Raw genomic sequence first — 13,786 nt, forward strand, 5'->3', positions numbered from 1 at the left:
AACCAACCTTAGAGGTTGCAGAAGCATGCAATAATTGCTCCTTCTCAGGTAGCTATTAAAGGACCATGGCAACCTCTTAAAAATCCTTATGGGTTTTCCCCTATATAGTTCTTCTACATATGTACAGTATGTATCATGTGAAATTGTTTCCTGCCCCAATAACTGGTCCCTCCAGCAGGTTTTACCTGTAAGGCAATCCTGCAGGTCTCCCTGGTGACAGCCAGCAGTTTGCTCTGAGACTCATTAGAACACGATGCATTTGAAGAAGTTTCCTCAGGAGACCCTTTAAAATGAAAGTTGAGATGTAAGGTTCTTACTGCCTTATTTTACTTCGTGCACAGTGAAATTCCTGTAGGAAATCCAGAGACTTTAGGTCAGACATCTGGCACTTGTTAAAATGTGCCAGGTTAGGAACACTAAATAATGAATTATACCACTGCACAATAAACTTCCCCGAACCATCCATTTGCACACACACCAAGCATTAATGTAGTACATACTTAATGCTCATTCAGTCGGTTAATTCATATAAGTTAGCACTAACAGACAGCAATTTCTGACTCCTTGTCTAGGTGGCTAGGAGAATTTCATTGTAGATACTCACCATCATTATCAGCTCCGCTCAAAGTGCTGGCTTCGTTGGATCCAGAACTTTCTCCATCTGGGGTATCATCCTGTTCCTCTCTCACTGGCAAAGAAAGGCTTCGAGACCACTGCAGCGCATCCCTCTGTGGTGAAACCGGCAAAACCCCACAGGACTGACTTTACAATGCAGCATCACAATGGAGAGCAGCCCAGCAGACATCAGAAATATCACCAATCACTATATGCAAACAATAGGTCCTAAAACATATACCCCCATTTTGTCCTCAAATTTAAATTATCCACAACAAACTGGACAGGTTCCTTCCACTGCAACCATTGTATTCGACCATATAATTATCACTCAATCTAGGTCATCTTAGTCACCCCTGGTCACATTTTCCATTAAAATTCCCTCTTTATCAGGCCACTTGATTGTCCGGTAAACTCAAATATGAACTCCGTACCATAAAATGCACAAGCTATTATGCAGAAAAAACAGCATTTATCCCAATCAACTCCATGTCGGTGAAAAACACAAAAGCATTGATCTCAACCCCATAAACCTTAGTGAATTGTCACCTTTCACTACTAACTTTCATCATCCCATCTGTCACAACACCCTTTGGAAACGCCATCGACAAATCCTAAAATCGAAACATTAAAATAAACCGCTAATTGAAACTTTTCCTTCAGCATAACTCCTGAAATGCTCACAGTTAAGGCGCACAACACTGACGCCGTGACAGCAAAACCCATACAAATCACACCAGACCACAACTATATTTGCTGTGGTACAACGCAGACCACCTGCAGCTTTACCAACACTGCACTTCCTTCACGCCAAGTTTTCCATTTAGCACATAATTGCATCATTTGCAGTCTCCCATACAAGAGTGTAATACAAATGGATGCTATGCCATACTAACAGCAGAATGATTACTATACAAATGGCAATAAAATGTAACAATCAAGGCTCAAGCAAAAGAACTGGCTGAGTTCTTTGTGAACACCTTTCAATTCAGAGCACAGCATCCTATGTACCAAATATTCTCTCCCTCCTCAATGCGTATATGAGCACTGGAAAGGGAAAATGCTGGGCCGGTATGCCAGCCGACAAGTATGTTGTGCATGGGTACAAATCAAGTTTGCAGCAGCACAAGCAAGTTAAAGTTTTACGTTCGAACACAAGTAGTTTTTTTTACAAAGTGAAGGTCAATTTTTTGGTGATTCCGGACTGAAAACTTGACTGTAAAATCCCATTCGCCCTCTGTTCCAATTATTTTATTTGACGATTTCAGTTCAGATGCAAATGCAGGCCTCCGCCAAACGTTTTGGGGGTTAACGCAGAAGAGGCAACTGATACCATTTTAAGGGAGTGCCATTTTATAGATGTTTATCTTTGTTTCATAGTATTACAAACAATGGGGCAACCCAGTACGCCGTAGGACCTGGGTAGTAAATGGTACAACATAACAGTTGGTCCCAACAGGAATTTTTCAAATTAGGTATAACTTAGTGCCCAATGTAAAAAAAAAAAAAAAACTCATGAATATCAAGTTTGTTTATATAAAAGTTATTGATAAATCACTTTTAGACACTGGTGAATCTGGTGGATAACCTAAACTTGTGTGAATGTAAATGGATACACCTCTTGGATAGTGTTAACCGGGGTTTGAATGAGAAAATTACTAGGCACCTGTCACTCCTCAATACTGGATGAATTCTGTCTTTCTGGGACTTATTCCACTGTTTCCCAATTATGTCTCTTTACGTTCGATATCAGACTCAATATGAGGATGCTGCGTATGCCCCTAATATGGCATACTCCTCGTTGTCATTTATTAAGACCTTTCGATATGCCGCAACATTGATTCTCTGTAATTTTTTATGATGGAGTGTGTTATGTTTACTTAAGCTAGAGTGCCTAGCAATGTATTGCACGCGCGCCCTGTCTACTGCACGCGCGTCCAGCCAAAGCATCGTGACGTCAGGATGTTTCACCTGGTCACTGGCAGAATGACAGTTATGTTGACAGTTGCTGCGAGAGGCTCACAGCAGAGAGACGTGCCTTGGTGTCAGTAATAATTATCTCAATAAAGAAGTTCCAACTTACTTGATCTACTTGTCATCTTTTCAAGTTGGCGACGAAAAGGGACTGCTGACACCACGAAGAACCCACCAGAAGCCTCCTGTTTTGTGCTCTGGGTACGATTTCTGCCAGCTGAGGTCGCCATCTCATCTAAAATTCCGCGAGCCAAAATCGGAGTATAGCGGAGTCTTCATGAATCCATGGCTGATTGACTCACCCCGACAGTGCCTCCTATTGTCATTGGGGTAAGGCCCTGCAGATCGGCAGTTCAGGTTCCCTTTTCAAAGCTGAACATTCTTGGAGGCAGCAATCTGGACATCGTTCCGACCACCGTTTGCTTCGGGGGTGTCCTCGATGTGTCCAGCTGTTTGTTGATGCCCTGCGCGTCGTCAGGGTTCCGTAGTTAACTCCTACTGGTGCAACTGGACTGAGTTTTTGGGAGAAGACCGGAGCTACTTCCAGAATACGGTGCTTTTACCGCTGTGAGGGTAGCGCTGAGTGAGACTTTGTGTGATGTGGTAAATGCCAGTAGTGGTTTTTACATCCACAAGCCAGTCAGAAAGAAATCTCTGGTTTGGTGGAGTGCGCACTCGATGTGAGGGAAGTTCTTCGATTTGAGTGGCTATTAGGGTCATCTGTGGAAGTGTGACCTGTTTTCTCTTTCTGGAACTTTGTTACCGCATCAATGTGTGTGCCGCTTTCCTGACAGGATTACACGCCGCATCTCTGACCAGCGGATTTCCAGTCAGAATCACGTACGTCGTCAGTGGAACGCACACGTTTTCCGACGTCGGACGGCCATTTTGGAAAAATCGGAATCTCCGATTGAGCTTGTCTGCAGGCACGGTGATACGCACACCAGTCTTCGCAATCAGAGGGTTTTGTCCAAGTTATTGAAGGATAAAACGGAGCGCGTTTCCACATACGGTGACACGAACATCACTTTACACAGTTGGGAAATTTGGCAAATTTATTCCTATAGGTGCGTTTTCTACAGTGACACGCACACTTTATCTTGAGAAAACTAAGCGTGTCACATACAGCGGTGGCACGCACACCATTCGAAAGTTTTCAAACTAAGGAACTATGTAGTGCTTCTATAAAAAGTGTATTTTCTATGATTAAACGATTATACACACAAAAATCTGGGTGACAGCATCCTAGAGAAACTATTTACAGGGGACACAAATACCTAATTGGAAATAACATTCATTCAAACATCTATAGAAACATTTGTACATCTTGTTTGAAAGAAAATTACAAGAACATATAAGTTCATACTTTTAATATATCAGTTCTGTTTTGGTAGTACTGTTTAGTTAGTCATGGCTTCAGGAAATGTGTGGAATTTATCTCCTCCTTTGCCTTTCATACCTTCGACAGGAGATGATGCACTTAAATGGGAAGAGTGGCAAAAATACTTTGAGAATTCCATGTCCACTTTTGAAGGTGATGAGGAATTGACCCCCGAGAAGAAAAAGAAAATTCTTCTTCATTGTTTAGGTGCAAAAGCTATGAAAATTTACAACCGTATTAACAAGAAACCTAGGACAGGTGATGTGTACACGGTCGCATTAGAAGATTTGACTATGTATTTCAAACCCACTATTTCTATTTCAGTTAACAGACTCAAGTTTTTTCAATGCAGACAAGCCCCTGAGGAATCTGTAGAAGATTACGTCGCTGCGTTGAAAAATTTAGCGCTTACTTGCAGATTTGGGGCATTACATGATGAGTTGGTCCGCGACCAAGTCGTTATGAGATCCTCAAGTAAGCATGTTCAGGAGAAATTGTGGGCAAAAGGTGAATTACCATTAGAGGAAGTGGTGGAAATAGTTAAGTGTACAGAATTAACTGGAAGATGTGCTAAGGCTGTGTTGCAGGAAGAGAAATCCTCTACAGAGGACAAATCAATGGTGGCAAAAGTCATTAGTTCAAAGAAAACAAATAGTAAACCCAGTTCTAGTTATGAACAGAGAAAGGATACCACTTATAAAGCAAAACTTTCTGATGATAGAAAATGTTTTAGATGTGGTAGCAAATACCATTTGGCAAATGATAAATCGTGTCCTGCTTTAAGACAAAAATGTTCTAATTGTGGTATTGTTGGACATTTCAGTGCCATGTGTCCTAAGAAACAGAAAGGGGGAAGAAATGTAAAAGCAGTGGTTCTTGATGAACAAGAAGAATTTACATCTTCAGATGAAGAGGATATGCATTTATTTGTGTTGAATGTAGATGGAGGTAGCAAAAAGAAGAAACCTATATGTGACATGAACATTGGTGGGGTAGATATTTCTATAGTTGCTGATTCAGGATCACCTTATACTATAGTTAACAAAGGGGTATGGTTGGAGAAATGTGTTCCCGTCATTGGCAAGAAGTTACAGAACCCAGATATTTTTCCGAAATCATTTAATTATGATCCTATCGAAATGTTGGGTTTCAGAGAACTACAGTTCCAATTTAAGTCTCGCCAAACGGTAGGCAAACTGTATGTCTCTAAGGTGGGTTCGTCCGTGTTAGGGTGGATCGACCAAGGGGAATTGGGAATAATTCTGGATCCTAACAGCCCGGATCCTGTCTGATCTTACAAACGGAAGAAGAATGCAATAACTTCTTTAAGAAAAGATATCCCAAAGTGTTTCCTGAGCACATTGGGAAACTTGAAGGTTTTGTCCATGGAATCAAACTGAAACAAGAAGCTGTTCCATGTATACACAAATCTAGGAACATACCGTTTTCCATCATTGACGAAGTGGAAAATTAATTAAAGAGATTACAAAGAGAGGGCATTATTGAGCCAGTAGAATCAGCAGAGTGGGTTTCGCCCTTGGTTATCGCAAAGGAGCCCAACGGCAAGCTCCGTATATCTATTGATCTACGCGACCTCAATAAGAACATTCTGGTTGATCAATTCCCTTTGCCAAAGATTAGTGAAATGCTGTCTTATACTAATGGGGCTAAATGGTTCTCTACCATCGATCTAAGCTCAGCCTACCACCAAGTGGCTTTACATCCTAAAAGCAGGAGCCTTACCACATTTGTAACGCCTTTGGGATGCTTTAGGTTTAAGAGGGTACCGTTTGGACTGGCTTCTGCTGCGGCCATGTTTCAGAGGTTAATGAGCGAACTATTTAAGGGGGAAAAGAATCTCCTAATTTTTCAGGATGACATCATGGTAACAGGCGCCACCAGGGGTGAACATGATGATAAACTAAACAGAGTCCTAGGAGTGCTTGAACATCATGGGCTTACAGCTGATTTGCGTAAGTGCCAATTTGCTGCCAATAAAGTCACTTATTTGGGACACGAAATCGATGGAAATGGCATAAGACCAAAAAAAGAACTGTTATAAGCTATCAGGGAAGCCCCCTCACCCAAGAACAAGGAAGAGGTCACAGCATTCCTAGGCCTTTTGGAATTTTATACCAAGTTTGTGAAAAATTTCTCTTCTAAAACCTTGCATTTAAGAGAACTTATCCAACAGAAAAGCAAATTTGAGTGGAATGCAATTTGTGAAGAATCAGTTAACAGGATAAAAGAGTAAATATGCGATGCTCCATCCCTCCAAGGGTTCAACCCTTCTCTCAACAGCATTGTAACCACTGATGCAAGCAATAAGGGGTTAGGTGCTGAGCTTTCACAGGTAAATGGAGAAGGAAAGGAGGAGACTGTAGCATTTGCCTCACGTTCAATCACACCCACAGAAGAAAGGTATTCGGTGAGAGAGAGGCATTAGCATGTGCATGGGGATCGAATCATTTTAGACAATACATTTGGGGTTATAAAATCACCCTTAAAAGTGATCATAAACCCCTAGTAAAGGTACTCTCTACAAGGGTCTTCAAGTTGCTTCCCCTCGGTTGCCACGCATATCCATGAAGTTGCTAGAGTAGAACTATGAGGTTGAGTATCTTCCTGGTGTAAAAAACAAGATTGCAGACTGTTTGAGCCGTTTACTTTTACCCAACAATGATGACCAAGTTTCAGACATCGACACTTTCTGCATAGCCAATATTGTAGAAGAGACACCATGTATTTCTGGTGCTGAGTGGTCAGCAGCAATGGAGGAGGATGATTTACTTCTTGAGGTAAAAAAAGTATACAAGAGCGGGTTGGCCTGAAAAGAGAAAAATTCCTGAACAAATACGATCTTCTTGGGAGCTTAAGGAAGAGTTGTCGGTTGAAGGTGATTTGATTTTGAGAAATGGCAAGGTCGTTCCTCCCAAGGGTTTACGTACTAAACTCCAAGATTTGCCACGAGGGGCACCTTGGCATTGGAAAAACCAAGAGTAGGGTCAGGAATTCATACTGGTGGCCCGGTTATAACCTAGAAATTGAAAGAAGTGTCAGGAATTGTACAGCCTGTGAGAATTCAGACAAATCCAAACACACACTGAGACCACCTCTTCAACCCCTTTCTTGTCCATCCATGTCTTGGGTTAGATTGTGTATTGACATTTGCGGACCCATTCGAGAGCAGGGGGGAGCGGTTATATCTTATTGTACTGGTAGACCATTTTTCTAAATGGCCGGAGGTAGAAGTGGTACAAGATTCAGAAGCAAAAAGTGTTGTGGGGTTTTTGCGCAAATTATTATTTAGAGAGGGCCTTCCTAATTGCATTGTGTCTGACAATGGTCCACAATTTACGTCCAAAATTTTTCAAGATTTTCTGAAGAAACATGGGGTAAAACACAAAACCACTTCCGTTTATCATCCATTTATTTACATTTTACATCCAGCAGGTAATGGTGCTGTCGAAAGGTTCAATCGTGTGAATAAAGGAATTATTCAATTAGCGAATCAAAAAGACATGTCATGGAGAAAACAACTTAACAACCTTTGGTCATTCAGAGTAACACCTTGTGAATCTACTGGTACCAGTCCCTTTGCGCTTTTGAGAGGGAGGACCCCCATAACCAAGGATAACGTGGGTTGGGCTACCCCCAAAAGAGTGTTGGTCTCCAGAGGAGATTCAAGGGAATTTACGGAAGTCACAAAGTGTTGGTAAGAAATATTATGACACAAAGCATGCATGTAAAAAGGTTGTCATCAAAGAAGGTGACAGAGTAGGGTGAAGAATTCCAGAGGTTCGAGCAAGGCAAAAAATCACTACTCACAACCCATGGAGGTCAAGAAGGTGTTTTGCAACTCTGCCCTTTTGAGCGATGGCAAAACTTGGCATTTTTCTGCTCTGTAAATGTGTAAAGATGGGGAGAGAATGGCTTGTTCTCAATGCACTCCAAATAATCTAGAGGTTTCCTATTCTCAAGACTACGATTAGATTCTGGATGGTGAGAATATTGGAGGGTCTCGTCCAGATGGTACAAACATTGTATCTAGGTACAAACGAAGTATCTTCAGGGAGTGAGAACACTTCTGATAGTTCACGGGTGGAAGACAGTAGTAGTAGGCAGAGCAAGGAGACATCGGCAGAGTACAGGTACTAGACCAACTGCGATGTAAATTCTGATGCAGATGATTCTGTTTATGAAGATGTTATGTCTCAGGACATCAGTTTTGAGGACTAGCCCACTGTGAGCAGATATGGGAGAGTGGTCAAACCTCCAGCTAAGTTACACGATTTCATTCGTGAGTAGCCGTTGGTCTCCTCTCCTTCCCATTAACCTCAGTCGTGTGACCAGTGTCCTTCTTGTTGTTTATGAAAGGGAGATGTGTTAAGTTTACTTAAGCTAGCGTGCCTAGCAATGTATTGCACGGGCGCCCCGTCTACTGCACGCGCGTCCTGCCAAGGCATTGTGACGTCAGGATGTTCCACCTGGTCACTGGCAGTTATGTTGACAGTTGCTGCGAGAGGCTCACAGCAGAGAGACGTGCCTTGGTGTCAGTAATAATTATCTCAATAAAGAAGTTCCAACTTACTTGATCTACTTGTCATCTTTACAGAGTGTCATGAGTTGGACACCTATTGCCATCGCCATTAACTTTTGTGTTCTAACATTTATGTTGATGTTCTTGTGTCCTGCTGTTTGAATATGACTTATGTATGTACTATTGTTTTACAAATGTTTTCACTACATGATAGGTTTCGTATCTGCTGCCCACTGTTTTGAAAGATTCTCGGATTATGGTTTGTGCATATCCAATGACAGGTGTTCCGCATTGTCGGGCACCCAGATTTTTCCATGTCCACCATTCCAAATACAATTTGCACCAAAAGCTGTGTTTTTCGAACGCCCGGTTTCTTTTCCTTTCTCAAGGTCAGTTCAACACGCTCACATGCGCTGACGTGGAGACAGTAGTTAGCGTCTGCCCTCCTGGTGTGACCGCGTGCACGCTTTACTCGTGTCTATTTCAGACACGGCTACCGGCCAGCTTGCACAGATAAGACGCTCCAGTTACAACCACATAAACCAGGTAAATTGTGCATGATCTTTGGCCAGTCTTTCCTACCCTTCATCTACTGGGGTTGCTCTGCTCAGCTGGGATGCTTTTTATTTATTTTTCAGAATAACTTAAGCCGATTAGATGGGAATCTCGGAATTGAAGTACCAAGTCCATCATTTTCCCAATCCAAGTACCATAGATATCGTGTGGGTAAGTTACACACACTATTCTCCTGTTTCTATTGTTTTTCAGAAGTGACTCAGCTGTCTTTAGTCTTTTTCCTAATCCCAGATGTGTAATTCATTTCTAGCACACCTATGATCTGGACCAGATGAGGTCCTTCTTCCCCATTGGAGCTACCTAGCCCATTCCTACAATTGCCCCACATGCAACTCGACAGTGGGCCTAAGGTGAGCCGCTGCGCCACACTTTTCTGTACCTGTTATCACGGTCTTCCACAAGGGTTCTAGGTATTGATTGGTGTCCTGACCTTTTTCAGATTCCTCCCCTTCTGTCCTGAAGACCCCACTACAAGGTTCAAATAGCCCTCGCTGTTCTTGAGGTCTAAATGGCGCCATTTCAACCCTTCTGAAAGTGACTGAAAACCTCTCCACATTTAGATAAAGACGGCATTCATAAAGTGTATCTAATGACTTATGGCCCATTAGAAATAATATTGTCAACCGGTCTTAATCTGAAACCATGGTTTACACTATATACGATTACACTCTTAATTCTTATTCTTCTCTGATCCATCCAGGAGCGCCCCTATCTACACCTGCTTTCCACTCACTGAGGAGCTTTTGTGTCACATGAATTAATGTGTCTAAGAAAGTGATGTATCTTTATATAAACAAACTTGATATTCATGTCAGTGTTTTTTCAAATTTGTGATATCGAGCACAAAGTTATACCCAATTTCAAAAATTCCTGTTGGGACCAACTGTTTTGTTGTATCTGTTTATGGCCCTTCGATACTTACAAAAAAAAAAATTCTTTATTGGAAAGAAAAAGCTCGTCCATACAACAGTAAACACAGTATCTCAAATTCAAGAGGTAGTGTACAATACTGTCTGTATCATTAGGTCCTGGGTTACAAATATGTGGCTTGTGCGTTCCACCTCCCAACTGCGGCTGGACCGCCCCATCCCCCCCCTGCGCAGTTCAACTGTGGGAGGGAAAGAGATTCCACCCCTATACGTATTCCATTTGCTCGAGCATCCTCTGTTTTTAAATACATCTTTTGCTGCGATCATGGAACTAACCATGTCGGTCTACCATTTCCCCAACAATGTTATCTCCCCAGCTCCCCGTTTTGGGGCGAGGTTCCATTTGGCTAAGGAAAAACACAAGGAGACCCAGGATTTTTCAGTGTGGGTTAAGTCAGTAGAATCCCATATATGGAGTAAACAGAGCTGTGGGGAGGTAAGAATCCTCTTCCCACCCACATCTTTCAACTTGGACAGGATTCCCTCCATATAGGGTTTGGTTGCAAGGCATTTCCAGAGTTTGTTAAAGAACGATCCCTCTTGGGTACAGTGCAGGGGACATTCTGCATCTATTCTCTTGCCCATTTTGACCAAGGTCCCCTACTGAGAGATACGATCTATGTAGTACTTTGAGTTGAATCAATCTGAGTCTCATGAGACTAGCCACTTCACGTGGGGAGGACATCGCATCCTGGCAGTCAAAATCCTCCAAGTCCCCTAAGTCTTCCTCCTTCTGCTCTCTAAGGCGAATGAGGGGATCTGGTCGGTTGTTTACCAGTTTCCGATAAGTCAAGGATATTGCTTTCTGGGTCATCGGCTCCATCAGCCGCCTGTCTTCTAGTGGGGACACCTCAGGGAGAGCCTCCACGCTGAGGATAACGGATTGAAGGGCATGACTACTAGGTATAGCGCTGAGATACTCACGGGTGATTACGCGCTCTATAAATACCTTAAATAAATAAATAAATAAATAAATGACCAATTTGTAAATACCAAAAAGTTTCAAAGTTTGCCAGTTGAAACTTTGCCTGGAGCTCAGTGAATGAGAGCAACCCATCCCTTTTCCACAGATCACCCACTGACAAGATGTCAATTGCGTCCCATCTATCGAATCCCAGGCAGGTGCTCAGTCTACCAAGATGTTCTGACTCCCAGAGTGGTGTTGCTGGTGTTATTTTATCGTGCAGCCAAGTTTCTTGGTTACTTTGTGCAAGATTGTTATGGTGTGGGCCGTGGGGCCTGTGAGGTGTTGGTGCGAAGGGCTTGTGAAAAGGTCTTCGATATCCACATGGGCCCATTATCCATTTATCCCCTTCGATACGCTTTTAATCTTGAGTACTTTGCAGTATCAATATTAACTTGTAGACACTGTACAATGCTTATAAAACACAGTTCCCATAACACAAACCGCATCAACAAAAATGGCTATGAATGTGGCACCATTAAAAGCATTCCTGGCCAATGAATACATGCAGAGTTATTTTCTCTGTTCAGCCAGTTTCCCATGAAATGTAGGTTGAGCCAAACTGGTTTTAAAAAGTCCTGAGCCAGGAAACCTCTGAAACAAGCATTGTTACTGCATAAAGGTCTGGCTTTATTGTGCTACAGCATGCTGCTTCCATTGCACACACAAATTACGTTTAGCACATAAACACCACTCCGGTTACCATTCTTTTTTCATCTAATTGAAAAAGCTATCTCTGTAGGAAGTATAATGGTGAAAAAACGTATTTATATACAGTGATGATCAAGCTTACTTTTTAGATGTAAACTAGCCCCTTTAAGGAAGGTGCCTCCTAGAAGGCAGCATAAATCACTATCCAGCAACCATAAGTAACTCGCTTATGAGCAAAGCTAGACAAAGATTTGGTAACGTTCGATTTAGACTGCAGCGCTATGCAGCCACATCTAAAAAGACATTGCTTTATAAACCTCTAGAAGCACTAACACCGATTAATCACATTCAAATACTGTAGTTCCAGCATCACACCAGCTGATGTATAAAAGACTAGTTCCAAGCATTTCTTACTCGACAACGCAAAAACAAAAACACAAAAATAAGGGTTATAAAAGGATAGCAAATTATTCCAATCCAAACATATATGTTTGCAGTCAAATCTAGTAAGAAGCAAGAGCTGTAATTTCCAAACAAATTTCTCCTTGCTGCTTCTATAATGGATACTACAAGGAGATCCCATTCTTTAGTGACAATAGGTAGCCACGTTTGTAGGAATTTCTGATGTTCAAAAGGTAGGTATATTGTGCTAATCACCTATCTCTCAGCATTAAATCAGTTATATCAGTCCGGAAGTTAAATGCTTTCCAATAACATCTATTCTGTCCTGTATTTCATGAGTTGTTATCCAGGCATGGCAAACAAAACATTTCATCCTACCAAGGCAGCTAAACGCAAGTAAGGTGATTAAACTGGGTGAAACTATCACATATCCTCAACATCACTTTGAATGCAAATTTGGGGAATGAAGAGATTACCTTAAAAGCACTATTGCACAATGCAAGCTCCACAGCACCAGAGAAGTCTGCACTATCATATATTGAGCTTCTTTCAGTACTTCTTTTACTACTGCAGAAACCAAGATCCACAAGTTTATGAAATTAGAAAGTGAGCAATTAACAAATGCGGACCATGCATGGCTAAAACCAAAAAAAGACATTCTTTTTGCGATAAAAAAAGCCTAAACACAAAGTTATCTGTAAAAACAATGTTTTAAACAATTGATCTCCAGATACTAAAGTGCCTCCAACTCAAGTGGAACAGGTCAATTGATGGGCTTACTAAGGACAGATCAATACTTCCACATTGATTGCAGTTATGGAACAGAACATGGAAAACAGAGCTGGGAAGAATTCCAGCCACCAAGGGTCCTTATCACAAACAAGTGGAAAGTTGGTGAAGGGGGTGGGGGATTTAAATATGGTGCATAACTCAGCAGAGCAGGAAAGTTTTAATGTGTATGTTACGTAAGTAATAATCAAAATCACCACTGAAGAGAAATAGAAATCACAGGCTGCAGATGCGAACAGTTCCTGCTTTCAGTCAAGTTATAATGCAAAGTCTTGGTTCCTACTTTGAATAGAGTTCGGAACTCACTTGGATCACGCTCAACATACTCCAAAAGGATCGCATTTAAAAAACAATGCAGTTATCTTTGTCACACATTCTAGAATTTTGCCACAAGAGACTAACATAAAATGTGTGTCCCTTTCCCTCCTCACATTGTAAACTTACCTTTAGAGTGAACATGCTGATGCGCCCTGGCAACTTGTAAAAGATGGAATCCCCAGCTTGAGAATTGGAATTCAACATTGCATTCAGACATGCAAGCGGAGTGGTACCACTACAAAAAGGGAACAAGCAAATGACTGAAAAAAAATTCAGGACTGCAGTAAGGAAACAGAACTGAAAACCCAAACCCAAGGAGCGTTTGGTGTTGAATGAGAAACGTTTACTGATTCCAGAATGACCACAAAGTCCTCTCCATTCATTCCAATTAGAGAACCAAAGGGCCACAGGACTTGCAAGGCCAATGAAGGAACCTCTCTCATTCACTAAAACGCAACATGGCAGGCCTGCATCTTTGTAGTGGTCAAGTAAAATCACCACACAATAAGCCCATGGACATGTCATAAGAATTTTCAAGCATTCAGAGCAGGAATCTACATTCGCTACAACAGATCAAAGGTTAAATGTAAATACCACAATATCGGGTATTATCATCCCCCCCAGCCAAGTCAGGGAGATACCAGATG

General features: G+C 41.8%; 1 protein-coding gene across 3 annotated transcripts in view; it reads right to left on the minus strand.

Moving 5' to 3' along the window:
• ASXL1 (ASXL transcriptional regulator 1) overlaps positions 1-13,786 on the minus strand; it is a 100,678-nt gene that overhangs the window by 45,747 nt on the left and 41,145 nt on the right. For 2 of the 3 annotated variants that reach the window (XM_086932669.1, XM_086932670.1), the window contains 3 exons: positions 13,266-13,374; positions 605-728; positions 186-283 (listed from right to left, as the gene is read on the minus strand). In XM_086932669.1, the coding sequence (XP_086788795.1) occupies positions 186-283; positions 605-728; positions 13,266-13,343 (300 nt within the window). In that variant the 5' untranslated portion in view covers positions 13,344-13,374. Of the gene's footprint in view, positions 1-185; positions 284-604; positions 759-13,265; positions 13,396-13,786 lie in introns of those variants that run through there. The other variant, XM_086932668.1, reaches the window with a different exon arrangement.

The sequence above is a fragment of the Lissotriton vulgaris genome, chromosome 7 (genome assembly GCF_964263255.1).
Source record: "Lissotriton vulgaris chromosome 7, aLisVul1.2, whole genome shotgun sequence".
Taxonomy (NCBI): Eukaryota; Metazoa; Chordata; class Amphibia; order Caudata; family Salamandridae; genus Lissotriton; species Lissotriton vulgaris.